General features: G+C 32.6%; 1 protein-coding gene across 1 annotated transcript; it reads left to right on the top strand.

Annotated features, from left to right (window-relative positions):
* The first annotated feature begins 282 nt into the window (after positions 1-282).
* On the top strand, positions 283-14,819 carry LOC143920758 (uncharacterized). The gene is made up of 10 exons (XM_077443702.1): positions 283-507; positions 8,286-8,647; positions 8,724-8,961; positions 9,054-9,514; positions 10,353-10,522; positions 10,611-10,779; positions 11,646-11,876; positions 11,961-12,198; positions 12,306-12,463; positions 14,555-14,819. Exons 1-9 carry the CDS (start codon positions 382-384, stop codon positions 12,390-12,392), a joined length of 2,082 nt encoding a protein of 693 aa, XP_077299828.1. The 5' UTR covers positions 283-381; the 3' UTR covers positions 12,393-12,463; positions 14,555-14,819.
* The last annotated feature ends 8,297 nt before the right edge of the window (positions 14,820-23,116 follow it).

Genomic DNA, 23,116 nt, shown 5'->3' with positions numbered 1-23,116 from the left:
GCAACGATTGTTTTTTCAAATGCTTCAGTTGCAATATTTAGGAATTAAAACTAAATTCAGAATTATCATTTTTCAAAGTCACTCGAAAGCTATAATTGGTTTTTATTATCAAATCCCAATTGCGTCTTAAACCGTCGAGTCACACCTCAGCGTGAACTGCTCTGCATCGTTGAAGTATAAATCGCCACGAAAATAAAAGCCGAAGTCGAATTTAGCATCGTGCGGAATCGGAGAAATGTGACCTCGCATCAATAACAACAACAATGAAGACAATGCTGAGCACGTTGTAGCGCGTCGGCTTCCCACTGCGTGTGGCATCCCTGCGCGTTGACGCTACCGGGTGTCGGCGGTGGCGGTGGCGGCGGCGCCCCCGGCCGCGAAATGGCCGCGGCAACCCTTTGCCGCACGTGCATGAGCGCCACCAACGAACTCCACTACATATTCTTCGACATCAAAATCATGGAGAGATCCCTACCCGACATCATCGACTACATCGCAGATATCAAGGTACACAATCACCCCACCCGCCCACCTCGGCCCTTCTGCTGAAAACCCCGCCCCCCTACTTCCCGCATGTTTACATTTCCGGAATGCGTTCACAACGGCCCAATCCGCCAATTGTGTCCAACCTTGAAACAAATGAAGCGAGTCGTTATGGACGCATCTTTTGTTTTTTTTTCTTTATTATTATTTATATGAACATCAAATGCAGGATGATCAATGACCGGATCTCTCTAGATGGCGTCAGCTCTTTATGAGTGCGCGTGAGCTCTTCCGACAACACCATTACTGTTGATTCGGCGATGTGATTATTTGACGTTTATCTCTCGGCTGGCAACACTCCTGACCATAAACAATAATACATCCGATAAGTCGGTGACGTACTCTCCTCTATGTAGGATAATTTACCGCATCAAGGTCCCCTTTTGAAAAGGGAAAAAAATCTGGATAATCGAAAAAAAATCATAATTGACACGAAAAAAACAGAACATCTAGTACATATAGGACTGCCATAATTGTCGATATGCCGACTGGTATAATTTGCGAGTTATTCAGACTAAACATCTACAGTTTATAAATCGCGGCACGTCCCTGTCGACCGGAACGAATGGCAGCCCTAAACAAACACTGTATTCAAGTACAAGGAGTGCAGCGCCTCACTTCAATGCCTCCATGACCCCATTTCATAAATATATAGCTGAACAAGTTCTTAAAAATAGATGAAGGCTTCAAATCAAAATTGCGCGCATTGAAAACTATTCTCAACTATGACTGCGTATCATCTATTCTATAACTTAACGTGACCATACGTACTTATTTTACCAGGTACTGGTTTTTTGGATATCTTTCCTGGTAAGTCGAGAGATGAAACCAGTACACTTTTTTATGTAATAGATGGATAAATATATAAATTCTTCGGTGAAAATGATGTCTCCTTCAAAAATATTGGCAAATTAATTAAATGTTGTTTCCGTTTATTGTGTCTTGTGTAGAATTTCAGGTAAACACCAAGAATAGCGTCCCCTGGCATTTACATATACAAAACGTTGAGTATGTAATTCACTATCATTTGGATCCACAAAGTTGTTTTGGTGGATCACAAACGAATGCATTTATATTCCTTTGTGAATGCAAGCGAAATGGGAGCTGACTCGTCAATTCAGTACAAGTGCGGATTATTTAAATTTATTTTTAGAAGTTCGTTTCGCACTTCCGCCAATGAGTTTGGAGTATTTCTATGTATAATCACACAATATATGTAGGTATCATGTTGGATCTTAGGTCAAATGCCAGGCGACGCTATTCTTAGTGTTTACAAAATTTTTAAAGACCATTCAAGATAATAAATTCATTTTTTCATAAATTTGCGTCAATGATGCTTTGATATTCGTTTTAAATAATTGAAGTACTCAGAAATATGTTTTTAGAAAAAATGGTCACCTTACAACATATATGATACATTTTTTCATCCAATGCGACTTTTATCTTATTGATTGATTGAAATATTAAAAAATATTAGGGAAAATGATGACTCATACAAAAAAAAATTGGCAAATAGTTACTACGCTTGACTGCAACAATGTGTTGACAGATGAAATCAGTACAGGCGAGCATTCTTGACATATTGAAATTTATTCATACATGGTCTACACGTTCTAACGCGTTTTTTTTTACATATTCAATAATAATGGCATTCATGAATTCTTTTTGCACACACATCTGGCCGATTTTATCTATTTGAACGGACTATTTTAGACTATTATTCAATACATACGTATTTTCACTTATAAACGTTTTCTTATTCTTGTTAATGCCTTGTCCGGTACCGGACGTTGGCGACCGTCTCGTCGATTATTTGAAGATATCCGCATTGGTCTTCAGCGGCTCGGAACAGCTCTAAGATAACTTTTTCCTGCCATGTATTTTGGACCCCGTATCATGTGTCTGAGGTACTCCATCTTTCTCCGCTTGATGACAGAAACAAGTTTCCTGCCTCTCCCCATCATGCCGAGGACAGCTTCGTTTGATATCTTTTTGGTCCACGGAATCGTCAGCATACGCCTATAGACCCACATCTCAAAAACTTCGATGCGGCTGATCATCTTGGTCTTCAGAGTCCACGTCTCACATCCGTGTAGTAATAGTGTCCAGACGTAGCTCTTCGCGAATCTCAACCGCGTATGAAGATTGAGATGCTTGTTTGTAAGTGCCGCCTTCATTTTTACAAATGCTGTTCTAGCCATCTCGATGCGGATTCTTAGATCTTCATCTGGGTCCATCTCTTCATTCAGCCTGGTACCCAGGTATTTGAATCTTTTTACTCTTTCTATCACCTCTCCATCCAACGTTAGATCACCAGTGTCTGTTTGCATTCTATCTACTATCATAAATTTTGTCTTCTTTAGATTTATGCGCAGACCTCTTCGATTGCTTTCTTGATGTACACGGTCTAGAGATCTTTGCAGGTCTGCTAAATTTTCAGCGACTAGTGCCGTGTCATCAGCATATCTTATATTGGTGATCGTCTCGCCGCCCACCTTGATGCCCTCCGCCTCTTGGAGAGCATCGTGGAAGATGGATTCGGTGTAGGTGTTAAAAAGAGTTTTAAACGCGCGCAAATACTGATATTGACTATTGAGACATCTGATTAATTAATTTTCGATAGCCAAAATCCGAACCCCAACGTATTGTGAGTCGCCCGAATTTCCCAAAATTCATATTTTTCATGCGTATTTTTCGCAAAGTCTTCTTCCAAGCAGCTTCTTTAAAGTTGTCTTCAACCGTATGAATGATCAGATCAGTATTTATCAAACTATGGTGATTTCTATATGAAATTTAATACATTTTCACTTATAGATCTTATAATCACTAGTGTTTTTACCCTCCTCCCCGATAGTAAGATTTTTTTTAAGATTTCACTATGAGATGAGAAATATCATAACTATCTTCAAGAGTTCGATTTTTGGTAGCATTTCGTTGCTGACAACAATGATTCAGAGTATTTGATTTTGATTTTTAAATGCTTTTTATTATTACGAAATTATGTTCACAATACATCTTATATCTATTTTAACACACAGGATACCGTGCGCACAAATTTGTGCGTTTGAAAAACTTCCTTTGGCTACCGTGCGCACAAATTTGTGCGTTGCGTCACTCCTACTTCATATAAAGAAAAAACACGTTGAACCTCGTACTTCTTGTAATTTATTCATATCGGGGCTTAGTAAAAGATGTCGTTGGTGATATTTAACTAAAATAATTTAAAAAAAGTCGATATTGAAAAATTTAGAAGGTTAGAAACTGGACTATAGGAAATGTACCAAATATTTCTTTAAATTTACAAAATATTTCTTTGGTTATGCCGAAGATGTCTCAAATTTTATTTTATTTAACTAAAGCGTATAGGAGGTTTGTAAAAATAATAGAACAGATCGTCATCGACCTTCTCAGAGGTTCGAAACCAGCGAAAATTTCATTAGTGTATGAATTTCATATTGTGTTTAAATAACGTGTGTGTGTGTAAATAATAAAAATATGTAATACTATCAAAAACCATTAAGTGAGTTTATCGATAATATATTATAATATAAAGGAAACTTTTAAATAAATATTGTGGAAATATCTACCAATCAATCAAATGTGAATATCTACATAAGGGGTGCAGTTTGCTGGGTGAATGCTTTTTTTGTGTTTTTAGTTGAATAAATATGTTTGATTTTTTTTTATATTCATGTTCTGAAGAAAATATCACCATTGTTTACTATGTGCCCTTTTATATTTCTTCGGTAATTTATTGCCTACACTTGACTCCTGGTTACTAACCACTGCACTAGGTAATAAACACATTTTGGGGGGACCTTTTTTTTTCTCACATCTGTTTTATGTTCCTCTTAGATTTTGCCGATGTCCTAAAATTCTCTCACTGATATTGTTATTTATGACGAAAGAGGATTAACCTTGTTCGATGTCGCAATTCCAAAGCGCATATGGAATTGCATCTGACTGCATTGTATTTATAGGTTTCAAATAACGACATTTGTTGTTTTTGTTACACAAAGGTTCACTGCTGCTACATTTTTTTTGTTTATTTATAAAATATGTATATTTGCCATATTTATACACATTTTAATTATTTATTTTATTAGTACGCGACTCACAGTTTGACTTTTACTGATTTTACAATTACGAAATTTTAAGATAGTCCATACGAAACTGCATTTCAAATTTCACTTTTATACGTTTACTGGTAAAAGAGATATGACATTTTAAACAGTTACAGTTTTATGCAAAGATTAGCGCAAATTCTCCCCGCCGCACGCCTGTTTCTTTAGCAATAGCCCGTGGTATCCTATGTGTTAATAGCTACTGATCTACTGATCATTTTCTATTTTACAATTTTAATTTAATTTGGTTAGTAATCACAGTATTATATTATTCTAATGTTAATCTAAAGCATAATAGGAAAAAGAGCTCAAAAACCTATTTACAATCCAATTCAGAGTATAGTTCACATAAGTACTATGTTTCTTCTTGAAATGCATTTCAAGACAACTTTATTTTTTAAAGATGACTGTTTTCATAGATTCGTTGGTCAAACAGTATTCGCTCAACAGACACGTGAGTAGGGATGCCAAATTACTCGACTTTTCAAGTATTCGGCTAGTAAAAGTACCTGCTTGGGTAAGGATTTATTGTTTGAGTTGAAAGCTTGTTTTGTATCTTTCTTTACTTACTAGTCTTGTATCTATCCATCATTATTTAAGTACTCATACAACCCGGGTAATTAAATGTCGAGTAATTTGGCATTCCTAATCACGAGTGGCTGATGTGGAACCGAACTTGAGTACTGACGAACATTTTTTCTCACTTTGACTGCTCATTTTGGGCATGCAAGCTAGGAACTAGAACTAGAAAAGTCAAACGATAAGTAAATATGTAGCGAATGTTGATGATTTGCTCATTCGATCATATTCGACCGGAAGACTTTTTATATTTTTAAAGCACCTGGAAGTTCACTTGACTGCAAGTTGTGCATGCACACTGGTGCAAGGTGCAAGCTGTGCACAAATTTGTCGCATTCCAACACGTATGTACATAAACATACGAAGCAGACGCAATCTGCTACATGCTACGTAGCAAATTCGTAAAAATATTCAACTCATTATTACATTTTTCTCTTCCCAAGATTTTGGGCCAAGTTGCCGTCGCATTACCATGCACTGATGAAAATATATATGCTACTTAGACTAAGCATATTTAGATTTAGGGCACTAGCTTTAATAATATCTTGACCTATGAGTCGCCGCCTAAAATAGGGTTGATTGGCATATTCAATGCGAAATAATATCACTCAGCGTAATTGAGACAAATTGTAACAGATTGAAAAGTTCATAAGTCGGGTATTGATAGCGTGCACTGCAGTGTACATTCTATTTTCATTTACACATTATTCTGACGTAACAACAGAGCAGGGACAATCTTATTGAATTTTTCCACAAAGTCACGTCTCACTCGACCCATGATCAAGTTTTTTGGAGATAAAAACATTCATTTCGCCGACATTGACATGCAAAAAAATCGGTCATTTGAAAAATCGACCGATATCTTCAAATACATGTATGTGCTTGAATATAAACTTTGATGTAAATGACGCGTGACGATTTTTTCAATACTGTAATAACGACCTAGAAGAGCAATTCCTTGGATTACAAACTGACGAGGCACTTCTCTACGGTTTTAGCAAAAGAGACGAGTCTTTGTGTGCCATCTGTTTGGAATTGAATATCGACTAGTCGATATGTATTATTAATAAATCAGGCACTTAACTTGCTGCAGCCCTTTTCAACGACGCACACGTGTATGTCAAGGTTTTTACCTTTAGCTGTAATGCAAGAAACTTATCCGAAGCTAAGTTTCACATTAATAATTTATCTTGTTATAGGTTTGTACCATTATGGCATTGAAGGAAGAACCTAATGCGCCATAGCATAGCCAATTTAACTGGACATTGAGAAAAATACTCGGTGCTATTTTAGTATGCGGTCTACCTTAGCATGCGATCTACCTCAGCATGCGATCTACCTTTGAATCGCAATCGACTATTTTTTTTTTCATTTGTATCATAGCAACGAAATGTTTATTACAATTTTTGGTCTTTCCTGCCGCCCCATAATGTTGTCGAAGCATTTCTATCAAAATATCGTCAGCAGATACATATCTCTTAACCAAATTTTAAATTAATGGGGCCGACCTTAACCTAACCTAACCTAACCTAACGTATCCTGACCCTTTAATAAATAGGTGTTGTCTGATAATGGTAAAAATAAATTCCCGTAATGTCAAAGGTTGTAGAATTCCACGCTGCTCAAATGGTTTTATCTGAAATATTCGAGTGTGTGAAGATACATAGATGTGTCTCAATAGTGTCTGCTCTCGTTCAACTCACGGGATCACCCACAGTATTCTACACTGCATTTCTAAAGCATCTATCTGACTGCTGTTATTGCAATGTTTGTGCATCGTAATAGCAGCAGTTAGATGTTATTACATTGTATAGATGGATAGATTGAAGAAATGATTTCAATTACCTCTCAACTTTGCAGCTCCTAACAATCTTCCTGTTATCATGTTTGTGATTAATTTGACCATTGTCATGGAAGTTCCCCTTTTAATCTGCGCTTCGTTGATTTTTATGTTGGCCGCCGACAACTTTGATGAATTCAAAACTAGCATTGTTTCAGTTCGTTGTGCAACTTTTACATAAAAAATCATCTACCAACTTCTATACTTATATACTACTCGGCTTGTTAACTCCTTTCGCCATATGTACTTTCTTATTTTGGGTACTATGCAAACTTTTATAAACTGCGATCTTCGTCATAAGTCTCACATGTGTTTTGATTCTGATCTTGTGTAAAATAGTTTGCAAATCTTCTCTCCGTTAAAGTAAAATTTTAGACCCTATACAGTTAACTATGAATAATTTTATTTATTTTATTTTATTTTTATTTAATTTATACCAGGAAGGCCTAACAGGTAAACCCAATTCGCCTTCCTGGCCAAAGACAATTATATAAACATATATGTACACCATTCATATATACACAAATACTTACACGTATACACAAATACACATACATACATCCATATACATACATGCATATACACATAAATAAAGATAAATTACTCATATATATAAAAATAAAAAATAGCATACATATATAAATAAAGATAAAACCAACATACATGCACAAATGTTGTAAATGCATCGTTAAAGGTTTGCCGAACCCTTTTTACAAAGCATTTACAACAATGGTACAATGAGCGACACCTTGGCTATCCGGCCTCTAGTTATGAGATACATCACAACTCTAGCCAGTCCCCATAAATTGATCGTTATTAATTTGTAACATAATCATATTATAAACGAATCCGACTGTTGCTGTGAGAGATTCGTTTGGTAACCATTTTGAATAAAGTGCACGATACAAAAATTAAAAAAAATTATACACTGATTACATATCAATATCGTTGAGTCATTAAAAGTGCCACCTTTTTCGTGTCAACAAATGCGTTACATTGTTGTCTACCCAAACGTTAATTGCTGTGTGTCCCATCTATTATTTTGAATATATTCGTCGAGGTTATCAATGGACGATTGTAGATACATAAACGAGTGTGTGCGGTATTAACTTGTCGCGCGAATTCACCTCTAATTATATCTCGGATTGTATATGTACATATGTGAGTTATGATTTATTATGACGAGATCAACTTTGTAGGTGGACGAGAACGACGATCTGCCCAACTACATTTGTAACGAGTGCATAAACCTGGCCAAGTCGGCGTTACTATTCAAAGAGCAGTGCCAGCGCTCAGACGCCACCTTCAAGGAGATCCTCAGCGAGAACTGCTACGCGGAGAAGACGCCCATCAAGAAGGAGCTGGAGCAGTGTATGGGCGACGTGTCGAATTTTAACCTCTACCAAAGCAAAATTAAAGTCGAGAGTGATATGTCGGACAATTTTTCTCGTGTTCAAAAAAATTACCAAAAAACCAAGGAGAGCAGCGCGGTGAACGTCGACGTCGAGTGCACCACCGAAAAGTCTTACAATCCGTACCAGTGTGCCGTCTGCACTCACAGGTTTGCCTTTCGATTCTTGTGACGCCTTTTATTGAATAATCTTCGTTTGTAACCGGGTACGCATGTTGCATTTCAGATTTTCATTCTGCAGTGAGTTGGAGGAGCATGTTAGAGAGTCGCACGAGAGGTGCGACGAAGAAAGCTCGACTGCCATGACCGACCAAGACATGATATGTTCAAATGAATCAACTCCAAAGTACAGCTGTGAATTGTGCCATAAAAATTTCAGTGAAAAGAGAAAACTGTTAACTCATACGACGAGGTGTGAAAACAGGACGAGACTTTCATCCGACGATAAGATAGATTGTGAAAATGTTTGCACCCCTTTTGCCCACCTTACCATTATTGTGATCTTACGCGCAAAGTCTTCACGTCTTAACAATGTACGTATTGTGTGAATTTTCAGGCCAGCAGTAACAACTGTGATTCGACGTTCGGCGACGAGTTCAAACACGAGGAGTCGGACACCGACACATGCTTCGAGGATCTGCTGAAGCAGAAGAAAATCAAGACGGAGCCCGAGGTACTCATCACGACATCTGAAGGGTATGACATGGAATACGTGGCCACCGAGCTGCAGAAAAAACACCTGCACAAGCTGAGCAAAAAGGCCAGCAAGAGTCTGAAGAAGAACGGCGTGACGAAGAAGAGCAAGAAGCGGAAACATCACTTCTCCGAGGACATCTTGCAGTGCGCGGATGAAATGTACGAGCCCAAAGTCGAATGCGACGATGAAGACAAGTCTTCAGTGCCTTACTCTTGTACGATGTGTGAAAGAAAATTTAGGAAGTTGCTTACGCTGAATTTGCATTTGAAAAAGCATGAAGAGCAAATGTCCAAAGTGTACACTTGCCATCAATGCAAAAGGTTTGTATCGATTTAAACTTATAATTAATGCTGTTTATTTTATTTTTCTAACCAACCCAACTGAATTTTTTGATTAAATGTTATAATTATTGTCTCGATATAGCGAGAAAAGACTGCAAAACTCATTGTTGAAAGGTATAACTAGAGTTTTCGATGTAGTGAAGAGATTTGAATTGAAAAATGGTACTCGAATAGTATAAAAGGACCACAGGTGAGTGTGGTGGACGAATAAAAGGAAACCTGAGATTAGACAAATAAGTATTAATCGGAATCAAAACAGGAAATCTTCACCTAGCAGTGGATAACAAATGCAAGTGGTACAAAGTATTGAAATGATCTTTATTTTGAAAATTATGTCTAAAGGAAATATGTAGTTGCTAAATCCGAACATATTTGCTAAAATTGAATAAATATGGATATAAAATAATGAAATCTGTACAAATATTACAAAATGATTCATAAATTTGCATGACAAATGATTCAGGTTGATTGGTTCCTTTGACATGACTGTCCAAAACTGTGTCACTATTTTAAATGTCGTATTTGCCTTTTCTTTAATATGCTCTATATAGTTTTCATAAAATGAATTTTAAATCACAAAAAATTGTTTTGTTCGGTAGATTAAGAAAGGAGTATTTCCATTCATTCAAATTCTATTGTGATGTCTTCCAAAGGTTCCATACAAAAATTCTACCGATAATTGTCCTTTCCGACTTTCCAATCTGTCCTCTCCAACCTGAAATAATCCAGATACGCAAAGTTGGTTTTGATTTTCAACCTCAATATGCTATCTATTATTATTAACGTGTTGATTGAATTATTACATCAAATCTTCCAGAGAGTTCCAAAGAAAAGGACATTTGGACAATCATATTTTGTCGCATTCGAGTGAAAAGGGATTTGTTTGTACCATGTGTCCGAAAGCCTTCGCACGACAAGAGAGCCTATCGATTCATTTAGCCAATCACAAAGGAGTGAAAAAACACCAATGTAGCTTTTGTGAAAAAGGTATGATTGCATTCATCATTGACTCACCATTTTAGTATTTCGATTAATATCATTGTCTATTAATTTTCTTCTTTGCTTTTCTTTTTAGGATTCAATGTATTGTCCACTCTCAAAGACCACATCCGAACTCATACGGGTGAAAAACCATTCCTGTGTTCCATATGCGGTAGAGGATTCAGTCAAAGTACAAATCTCAAAGAGCACGTTCGTCGCCATCAGGGCTACAAACCGTTCAAATGCGTACATTGCGAACAGACGTCAGTATAAATTTTTACTTAATGTGTTTATGGAGTATTAATAGATTAAGTTTTGTAATCATGAGGCATGTAATTACTATTATATTAAAATTTCATTTATGAAGGCGCACTGCACTGTTGGTTGATGTTTTAGTAATGACTTAACAGCACTTATACATTCTAGGGTAGTAAAATTTATTAAAAATAAACACACCTATTCATTTGGTGGTACATGTGATGGGGAAACTTGATTATGTGTTCAACAAAACACTTTTATGATTTGATTTCTCTTAGAAGGACTCCCCATTAGTCCCAATATTTTTTCCAATTCTCAAAGCAGCTCTGGAATTCTTCAAACTAATGTTGTATTCTTCTTAAGTCGTTATTCTCTGTGCAGAGAGTCATCTCTCAAGACCATCAGTCGTCTCGTTGGTCATCTCTATCTTTCTTGAAATTTCCCATAGAGACTTAAACCTGCCTGGTTTATCAAGTAAGTTTCCCTTCCTTGAGAACTCGTCACAACTAATCTTTCCAAGTTATCTGGCTCTATTCTAACTATGTCTGAAGAAGTCACAGATTCTTTGAAATCAGACTGATGGCAATCCATCGGCGATCTTAACTTCCCGAAGAATTGGTTATTTTTGCTGTCCATGGGATTATGAGCATCCGACGCCAGCACCACATCTCGAAAGCGTCTATTTTTTTTCGTTCTTCCGCTCTTAATGTCCATTTCTCCACACCGTATACAAATACGCGGAAGATATGGCTCCGTGTAGTGCATGGAAATTAAAAATGATTATTTTTGAAGTGTTGCCGGAAATTGACCGGATGGCAGAACTACCCATGTCCTTGAATTAGTTTTTCAAGGTTTTTATATGCTTTTTCAGATTCGTTTCTAAAGGCGAGCTGGAGGCTCACACTCGCAAACACAGCGGAGCCCATCCGTTCGTGTGTGACGTCTGTGGAGGCGGTTTCACCACGTCCAGCTCTCTCGTCAAGCACAAGCGAATCCACACCGGTGAGCGTCCCTATCAATGTGACTTTTGTCCGATGCGATTTACAGCACTCGGCACACTGAAGAACCATAGGAGGCGGCACACCGGAGAAAAACCATACAAGTACGACTTGAGCAGTAGTTCTGTCCGTCCCCACGACTCCTCCATTCATGCATTCGAATTCAATCACGTCTACGTCTGTTTCAGGTGCGGCTATTGCGAGAAAGCGTTCGCGCAAAAAAACGATCTGGTTTCACACACACGTACTCACACTGGTGAGCGGCCCTACGTTTGCACTATGTGCGGTCATGCCTTCAGACAGAGCTCTGCCTTGAAAACTCACTTTAAGATACACGGAAGCTTAGCAACGGACCAAGACGGTATCAAATTCGAAAAGAGAGCGTTACAGCTGCCAGAAACGCCCATGACTCTCGGTGCTCTACAGGTTTGTTCGTACATCCATTCACTTTGACACTTTGAAATGGGTCGGAGTTAACTTTAATATACTTGCGTCTGTCATAATTGTTTTATTGAATTTGTACATGTTTACAGATAGTAACTATGATGGCTGCTAAAGAGTGCGTTGAAGACACTACATCGGTGAACATAATGACACCAAAAAGTGAAACAAGTCATTGAAACTCATATTTTGATAAAGACCTGATTTGATAAGAATTAAAAAATTCTAATGTTTAAGCATATAGTTTAAGGTATATACTAGTTTCTTTTTTTCTGTATTTAGATATAGGAAATACTTTTGTATAACAGCGCGTTCTTTGTATGATTTTTATTTTTACTTTTTGCTGCGTTTTGTTTTTTTGTTATTTTTTGCAATATTAAAAGATATATACAATTTTCGGACAAATATTAGATATTGACTAAATTGAAAATTTAGTATGACAGTTTTATGGACTTTTTTTTTTCGCTACGTTTTAAATATTTTATGTATGTCAATTAATATTTTTATATATACTGAATACAATATAATGCTATAATCGTTCCTTATATCACTATAATCAATTCATTTATATCAGAATCATTTAGTAAATTACAATATTTAAACTGCTTCATATATTGAATGTGATTTACATTAATTTTTATGTAAAGCTGTTTTTGGCAATATTTTTAAATGTTATATAATAATTTTTAAATGTATGTATTTTGAAAATGATTTTTTTTATATATTTTTACTAACTGATCACTCATTTTACAAATGAGTGATCAGTTAGTAAAAAATCTAAATAATTTTAAAATATGATAAAAAATGCTTACTATTTTTATGGTAGTAAATTTCATCTGAACTGTTCTCGGTTTCAGTTAATTACAATAATTGAAGAAAAAAAAATTACATTATTGAATCCATTCACGGTTTAGGCCTTTTGATATTGATTCAATGAACTTAACAATTATTGATTTAATAAATTTTTGTGATTTTAATTTAATCGAACTGAAGAAATTAAATGATGTTGAATTATCAAATATGCAATTATCTCAAAATGTCTACATAATGTAATTTTAATAAGTCTAATAATATAATTTTACAACGTTTATTTACATTTGGGCTAAATATTTGTGGCTCTCTAAAATGCATAATATAATTTATTATTTTTTTAATTGATTAGATAATCAAAATTTTTAAATATTTTTTTGTTCTATTGAACCCATTGATTGTTTGTATTTAATTTAAATCTTTTATGGAAATATTTAGTTAAACAATTCAAAACAATATAAATAAGATCTTAATTTTAAGTTGATAACATTTTTATTTGTTTGTGTGCAAGAATTGGTCAACATATATTAGCCGAATTCAAATTTTAAAATAATAAAATTATTTTTATTGGTTTAAAACTTGGATGAAATAAGATATAAAAAATAATTTATTGGGCATGAAAAAAACAAATTTGATGCATAATAAAATGCCATATTATTGTAATAATGAATTTTTTCTGCAAACATGTTGACTGTTCTTCTTTGTCTTTTTGTAGTAACTGTTGCTAGCGAAGCGTGCGAAAAAATTGATCATTGCAATCATTTATTTACATATGCCGTGAACACAAAAATGTTTTTTTGTTTTTTCAAATTGCATTTTTATTTCGCCTCTTGGGTATACTGAAGTGAACTTGGAATCAATTACGTTTTGTTAGTTAATTTTATTTTACGATTGCACATTAGATATAATGTATTTGTATATTGGAAATGATACTTTTTTTAATCTGTATATAAGGTCAGTGTTATTTAAACATATTAGTTACGAATTTATTTTCATAATTCACTCAAATCATAAGTCATATTCCTGAAAATTTTTATGTATACATATAATATTTTTAATGGATTGCTTTATGTGTATTTAGTTAATTTCTTAACATTTGCATATGTAATTCAAACGAGGTTGTCGCTATATGTTCAATTATAGACAGCAAACATTTGGTGGATCGGACTCGAATCTCCGGCCAATCGATGACGCCCCAAGTACTACTAATCTCAACTAAGATTGAGTCTAATTTATGTTTTAACTTGGACACAGACCATTTGAAACAACTGACAATTTTGGCATAAACTGATTTGTATAAAAAAAAAAATAGTTTCTTGATTTATTGATCTCATTGATCATGGATTGGAACTCCCGATTTAATGTACGCATACAAAAGGTGATAAATCGATTTTATAATGTTTCTTTTTTTTTTTAACAATTTATATATATATAGCAAAAAAATGCGTTTGTATGTGTATATGCGAAAATTCATAAGCGTTAGTGTTTAATGTTATTATTTGTAATTGAAATAATTTTTTTTCCTCTTAAGGTATATAATGTATAGAAAGCAAGTGTCGGAACAAAATAATTTTATATTCTTTTATACTGGGGGAGTTACGATAATGAAATGTACTACGAATTGGTTCATCTCAACACCAGCCTTCCTATTGACTATGTTAAGGAATGAACATGCGGCCAACATTCACATATTGAAACAAGTGTTTTTGAAAGAAAAAAAATAATTATTAAAAAAAAAAACTGCTGGAATATTACAGTGACTATACGTATACAATAAATCATTTTTTTGTACTTCCATATTGTTTCATTTTTGTAATTCTAACGTAATTTGCAGCATCCCCTCCTATATCACGATATCCTATGATGTGCGTTTGGGATTTTGGAATGGTGTGAGGTCGTCAGAGGCGTAGCTAGACATTTTGGGGCCCTCGTGCAAAAAATACTAACCCTTTGGATGCTGACTAACGCCGATCGGCGTTTTGTCAACAATTCCATGAGTATGAAATACTCATTGTATTTTTAGTATGTTAAAAATAAACAAGAATACTACCCGCTAAGCCTTTCCAGGTAGCATTGAACACGGGTCGTGTAATCCGTGTCAATGTTTATAAAGACTGGTTTACAATGGCATGTCTGAATTTATAACCATAGCAGAATTTCTCAATGGAAATCCCTAACTGCTGAGTATTTTAGATTGTGAGCATTACATTTTAATAACAATGAAGAAGATGGAACTAGTTTTGGAAAAATACATTCTGTTGTTTATTTTATATTGTTGCAAGATATATTAGAGTCTAAACACACCTTTACAAAACTCGAAATCTAGGTTAAATTTTTATACCCGCTTTCTATTGGATTTCTAAATAATTCTAGTTGGAAATGTTGGCGATGTTTTTCAGCGTGATGGGCTTTCAACAGAAAAGACGTCAAATATGAAATAAAATGATTTTTACTACATATTGGCACACAATAGAGTAAATAAGAAAATAAATTATAAACCTCAACGATTTAAAAATTTATTTTTTCTTCATTTAATATTTGCGAAATCACTAATAAGTTTTTAAGTTCTATTTTTGATTCTTGTTTATGTTCAATGCGTGATTATTTATTCTTGATTGTCCGATAGAGTTTCTTTTTTAGTCTTTAATCGTTTTTAACTTACTGAAAGACCTTTCAGCACTCGCCACTGTTATTAATGGAGTAAAAAATAACATAAAATCCTGAAAATTCAATTTCTAAGCGACTGTATTTCGTGATAAGTAATCTTGAAAATTGTGTTATGGCCATATTTTCAGTCAAGTCTTTTTACGTTATCTATGTACGTAGTAACAATAGATGAAGTTTTCTGATCATGCGAAAATTCGAACTCGAGATTTTGACTGATTCGAACTCCGAATCGATCACTGATCACGTTTTCTTGATCTAGAAAAAATGTGTGTGTGTGTCTGTTTATTTTGGGGATTTTTTGAACACCTATCGGAACTGAAACTTAGTGTCGGTTACTGAAATTCTTATCAATACGACGTAAATTTTTAAGTTGACTGGAAATGGTACCTCTGCTTATATGTACATATGTAGGTGTTCTCTTTTTTTAAGTTTTTGAATTCAATTATCTCCCAAACCGCTAACCGAATCAGACTGAAATTTTTCCATATGTAATAGAAATTATAAATTTTATACCCCAATATTTTTACCTCAATCGGAAGTAGGTAGTACTTTTACTCTAGAGAATCGAGGTTTTTTATGTTTCTCTCAGAAACCTTGTGGTTTATTGAACTGAAATTTCATATCTAGAAGTTTGAGCTTAATACCAAGTTATTTATAAAATGTGGTAAGCATCCGTCAACCGGAAGTGGCAGTTTACTCTTGTCCGATTTTTCTTCCACTATTTTTTTTGGCCCCTTAAACATGTGTGCTCTTCACGAAAAAAATCAAGTATAATTCCTGTATCAATATGATGAAAATAAAAAAAAATCACTAAATTTAATAAACCGGAAGTGGGATTTTTTCTTCTAAGAAAAGTCAAAAATGTTGTGACCACGATTTTTTCCACACCCCTGAACGTATCAAGATGAAAATTTATTTTCTTCATATTTAATGTGTATAATAATTAGTGATTTTAAGTAATAAAAAAATTTCGAACAAAATCCGACAACCGAAAGTAGAACTTTTGTCTTGTGTCAGTTTCCCTACATTTGCGCTCAATTTGTATCGAAAGAGCTCTCATAACCGGAATATGTGAACGTGTATGTATGTTTAATTATCGAATTTTGTTATGTGACCTTATATTCCTCAAATACATAGGTCAAGTCATGGGTTGGTCACAACCGAACTGTTTCAATAGTGAAATTACGTGAATGAACTGGGCATCAAGTCCTCTGAGAAAACTTCTTCAAACAAGTTTCCAAAATATTTTCTTCTGATTTATTTATAATATTGCGATGGTCGCGAAAACTGAAATAGTTTTTCAGTAACTGCATTCCTTGGAAATGACTTTTAAGTTGAACGGTTACTTTGTCAATAATATCATAAAATACATTAACTCTGAATAGTTGTTGTTTACTATTTATTGTTGAATCGTTGTAGTTAGACGCTAGCTCATCAGTCGATATTTTGACGTTTGTTTTCAAAATAATCACTTACAGGCTATTTATTTAGCTTCTGATTTTATTTCTTCATATGAATTTCGTAATTTATTTAAATTGTGTACATTCTGTTTTAGCTTTCGATATTTTTAGATTGATAATAACCCTCGCCTCACCGAAGTGGGGTATGCAAGTGCCCCAATTTTTACGTTTTTCGTAATAACTCTGTGGTTTTCAAAGCTATACACCCTATATTTCTTGTATTTCTAGAATGAACTACAAGAAATTTATTTTAATAGATTTTGAATAAGGATTGTAAATAGGTTTTTGAGCTCTTTTTCCTATTATGCTTTAGATTAACATTAGAATAATATAATACTGTGATTACTAACCAAATTAAATTAAAATTGTAAAATAGAAAATGATCAGTAGATCAGTAGCTATTAAAATAGATATAAGATGTATTGTGAACATAATTTCGTAATAATAAAAAGCATTTAAAAATCAAAATCAATAGATTTTGTATGATTTAGAAAAGGGGTAAAAAATTACATTTATACATATCTACGTTCCAAAGTATGATTTAAAGGCGGTAGCGATAAGTCATGTTTTTGACTGTTCGCTTGCATATTCTTGTTGATCGATGAATCAATGCGAGAGAAAGAGACAGCTATATTTTCGTAAGCTATTGTTTTCATCGCTTTTGACGCGTGGCTATTTAGTCATGCAGTTGCTTGTTGGCCTTACCTATGTATGTGCACTTGCGTGTTGATGCTTGTCGTCATTTTTTAATACAAAAATAGTCAAAAACATGCAATAGGACTAAAACTTTTTTATGTTGGTGTATAAAATGATTAATAAGATATATATTGAACCCATTTGTATTGAGAAAAGCTGTATTTTGATTAAAACATACTGGGGTCTTACTCGACCTCGGTTCGGGACACTCCGTCCTTCAAAGGATAATATTATTTTCATATTGAGTGTTTATAAATTTGGGCCCTCATGTTAGGTGGCTACATCCCTGGGGGTGATAGAAATGAAACACACGGTTATATTTATTTAATACATATTTTAATCAATCAATACAACAGTACACTTTGACAATGTTTATTAATTAAATGAGATAAATGCAATATACACGTGTATACTATACACGTGTATTGGTCTTAAAAGGTTTTTTAGTTGCACGTAAACAAGGTATATAAACAAATATTTAAAGGACTACATGCTAGGATTTCAACTTAAAACAATCAATGGATTTTCATCGTTTTTTTTTTGTGTTATTGTTATTTTTCTGGGATAAGAGTAATATGGCAAAAAACATCGAGAGTTCAACATGCAGGGTGGGGGTGGGGGGGATGGTGGGATTGATTATTCAATACATTGTAGATAGTATTATGACATTTATAACTGTAGGTAACATTACATATATTTGGACACATTACATCAATTATGTATTTATTTATTTTTAAATATTAACAATCAAAACATTACACACCGTACGTTGATTATATGTATATTATGTAGTAATTAATGTACTTGAATATTTTCGTACGGATATTTTAGCGTGTTCAATGTTTTGTTTGCTAAGCTTTCTTATTATATGTTATTATGGTTTTTTTCTTGTAATTAAATGACACTTATAATTCCACCTATATTTTTTTTTATATATACACATACGTATATATGTAGTTTTTTAAGATTTTTTTTACCATTTATATAATTCACATATAATTCACAATTGATTAACATATGCATAGAAAGTTGCACGTCATGAAAAACATGAAGCGCACACAAAACGGAGGGGTTTCAATTTAAAAACAATGTAATCTTCAATATATTGATACTTCATATCCTTCGTTTAAGTGCACCGTTGCTTTTTCAATCTGAATCTAGTATTGTCTTGCTTTCGACAAGATTGTACTGATTTTGGCAATTCAAAATTAAATATTTTAAGAAATTGGGGAATTATAAAAAGAGATGGGTGGGGGAGGGGGGGATAGTCAAAAGACAGGAGAAACCTTTTCCATTCGTTCACAATGTTGATGCATTTTTCAATTTAAATTAGTAACCGCCTAGAAATATATATTATAATACGATAAAAATATATTTTTAAGAATGTCGATTATTTTATTTATATATGTATATACATATGTTTTTTGGGCGATAAACATTGTTTGGGTACGTGTTTTTTTTGTTTAAATTGAAAGCTTCGTACAATTTAATATCTTTGGATGTTCGAAATGAAAACGATGAACAGTTTACCCTAAGAATGAAACTGCAAATAAATTATTTTCACTTTGGTTTTATAAAGAAAGTCTATTGATTTTCCGTATATTAATTTGAAACTAATTAAAATAATGTTTAAAATAAAAATCAGTGATTTTTTTCATACACTCTCAATATCTTACTGCTAAATTTTTTAATTTTTTTTTTTTTTTGATAAAAAACCATACTTTCCGTTTTAGTGTAATGTACAATTTTCCTCTCTAAAAAATTTTTTTAAAAGTTAAATAATCCATAAGGATAAAAAAAAATCTGAACAAATCATGTAAATTTTAAAGATTGGTCTTTTCATAAGATGGAATTTTTCAAATCACCGCATTTACATTTTAAGAAACTATGAACGAGTTAATACAATATATATTCTTCAATCGTCGTTAGATATATATAATATATTCATATTAAAAATCCTTAAATCATACAATCATTTAATTTTTTTTCTTACGTTTGCTGACTAGCAAAAAATGTTAAGTATTTAGATTCAAGCGAACGCAAAATAATTATATTTACTCTACACATTTTTTTTTTTTTGGCAAAAATGCATGTTTTAATAATAAAAAAATCTGAATCTAGTGTTACTTGTGAAATTTAAAATTATCAAATGCACCCTCTCTACCCTTCCATGTACATATGCAGTCAAAATAATTGCAAAATAACTAGACAAGATGGGGGGTGGGGGGGGGGGGGAGGAATCAATACTTGTTATGTATAATATGCGTAAATGCAATGAGTGTATCTGCAGTTGTTAAATGCAACCAGTGTGTAGGTGTTGCAGTACAGTTTTTTTTAAAGATATTAAATATATATGTTTTTAGTACATTTTGTACAAAAAAAGTGGTCGCCTTTCAGGGTATTACCATTAATTTCCAAAAAGAGATATCTTAACAATATATATATAGATATATTTAATTTTTCTTTGATTTTTTTTTTTATAATACTAATTTTTTTACAACAAATTATTAATAGCCGGGATTACGTTGTCGTGTATTGGAATTATATATATTTATATATATTCTTTCAGCAGCTTCACACGGTGTCACAAAGAGAGCTCAAGTTTCATCTAAAACGTAATTATTTCACTTTGTTTTCAACAACGATCTAATTTCAATCCTTAACCAAAGATGTGATATGGTCATAAGATGTATTCGTGATTCAAAAATATTATGGTCGATTCTTGAAAGGCACTTTCGACTCCTTTTTTTTAAACATTAAGCCTAGACCTAAAAATAGGATTTTTTTCATCAATTTGGCGCCAAATTTAATTGAATTGATATATATTTTTTACAAAATATACTTCAAAATCCAAAACTCTATACATTTTAATTTGAAAATATGCACATTTCTCACGAAACTTACAAACGTATTAAATCAACATTGTGTGACACCCAAAATTAATCATTCCTTAGAAGAAAAAAAAAAGTTTGAAAACAATTTTCTTCAGAACCTCTATCGAAATATCCGCTTAGAATTTTTAAACTAATCATTTCGTTTTTTTATAATTTTACAAAGTCGGCATACCCATCATGGCAGGAAGGCAATTTAGTATTTAAAATGAATTAGAAAAATTGAATTAACCATAATTTTGTACAATGCTTCATACCTAAAAATACTACAAAATCACACAAAGTTTATATTCATGCATACATACATACTTTACATATGTACTGTATAAGAGAATGTGTACACATTTAATATAAACTTTACGTACACATTAACAATCTGTGCTGCTATGTGTTGTTTACTTTTTCCTAAACGCTGTTATTTTTATTAATTTATCATTATTTTTTTTATGTTAATAAAATTTTTTCATTTGTCAATTGGTAAGTTCATTCTTTTTCCTCAAATCGTGATCATGGGCCATCGTATTTACAAATATGAAGTATACAAATCAATATATTTATATACATTTGGCGTGATTCTTCATTAATAAAACAAAACATATTCTACGTAAGGATCAAATCAATGAAGAACCAAAAAACAAAACAAAAAGAAAATTCAGTTAATAGATATTTAAAAACGAAACCTAGTTTAAACAACAAAAAGTCTAGACAACTTTCAACGAAAAAAAAAAAAAAAGAAACTGAAAAAGTACAGCAATTTCACGCTCGATTCGAATCTGTCTTACATAAAGTGTTACATTTTTAATGATCGATTCTGTAGCATTTGTCGACACGTGAAAGCTGAATTGTTAATAATTTTTGAAGAAAAAATAATTAAACTACCTGAAAAATATAAAATTTAGCACAAAATTACATTAAATATAACAGTATAGTTGAAATAATATCCTTAAATAGTTTGGTCTAAAAATATATAATTTTATTGTATGTAAACTTATATATGTATACTGAACGATAAAACTTATTTATAATTTAAATATAATGTAAATCTATTCAGCATTTATTGGCTTTCACTATTGTAACGAAAACTAGTAGAGAACGTTGATCGAACTAAACGTATAATTAATAAATAAATATTTAATGCAATAAAAATATGTTGCATATTATCATAAAAAGGAACTTGTGCAGCCACAACATCGAGTACTACATTGGAAAACAATCAATAAAGGTATTTTAATGCACATTTAGACACACATATTTTTATTACACGTATTATAATGTTTTTTTTTTAATTATTATTAAACTACGCGTGTGTCGAACGCACAGTCGATCGCGTTTTGATCCCATCGCCTTTTTGTCGCTTCGGAACGCTCGTTTGTCGGGATCAAATGCCGGGGCCGACTGTGCAGATCGGCACACACATATTACACAGTTACAGATCAGCGAAAAGAACAGTGAAAATGTTTAACACACACACTCTAAACAATTATGACACCTATTAATACAGACAGATATTACAGTTATGAAGTAACCGATATATGTATATATATAGATTAAACTATGTCTATCTATTTTTTTTTATTTTTTTTTTAGTAAACACTGATAGTTAACGAGAACTGAATACACCTTGCGTAATAATTGTTTGCAATAATTATATCAATAAATAAGAATATTATCAGATCTGATACATACATACATTTATATTTATATTATATAAGTATTTAATTTTTTTTTTAAATCAAAAGGCAAACAGATAAAAATACTTATTTCACATCAATTTAAACATTTATATTGAGAAAGTTTCACTACGAAATAAGTGTGATTAAATACTTTTCACATAATTAAAAATATAAAACAGTCATAAACAATAAATATAAAATATATCATTTGTGAATAAACGACAATTCCGTGTCGGAATACCTCTTTTTGAATGCATGCATTCGAATGAGTGTCGTTTATACAAAACAGTATATTTTTATACATAAGATTATTGAACTCATATTAAAAATTAAAAAAAAAATACATATTATATATATATATATATATATATATATATATATATATATATATATATATATATATATATATATATATATATATATATATATATATATATTATTTAAATGAAAACTACAGTCTTAAAAACTGGCCAATAATCCTCATATGTGTCTTGTAATACGTAAACACAAAAACAAATTCTTAAAATTAAATTAAAAATTATAGTATTTGTAATACGATGAACATATAATATGCATGTACGTAAATGTTTATATGTATATATATAATAAATGTGTTTATTATACTATTATATGTATATGATAATAAATGTTACAATTAAAACCGTGTGTCAAAGCTTTATATGTTTGTTGTTGTTTTTTTTTTTTT

This window comes from Arctopsyche grandis, chromosome 2, assembly GCF_051622035.1.
Source record: "Arctopsyche grandis isolate Sample6627 chromosome 2, ASM5162203v2, whole genome shotgun sequence".
Taxonomy (NCBI): Eukaryota; Metazoa; Arthropoda; class Insecta; order Trichoptera; family Hydropsychidae; genus Arctopsyche; species Arctopsyche grandis.
The sequence above is the reverse complement of the archived record's forward strand: the minus strand, read 5'-3'. Positions and strand labels throughout refer to the sequence as shown.

What these genes read in the sequence shown, in the direction of transcription:
- LOC143920758 (XM_077443702.1), top strand. Translation starts at nt 382, where the DNA reads ATGGCCGCGGCAACCCTTTGCCGCACGTGCATGAGCGCCACCAACGAA. An exon ending in TGTGCCGTCTGCACTCACAG is followed by an intron (nt 8,648 to 8,723) that starts GTTTGCCTTTCG and finishes GTTGCATTTCAG; the next exon opens with ATTTTCATTCTGCAGTGAGT. An exon ending in TGACTCTCGGTGCTCTACAG is followed by an intron (nt 12,199 to 12,305) that starts GTTTGTTCGTAC and finishes ACATGTTTACAG; the next exon opens with ATAGTAACTATGATGGCTGC.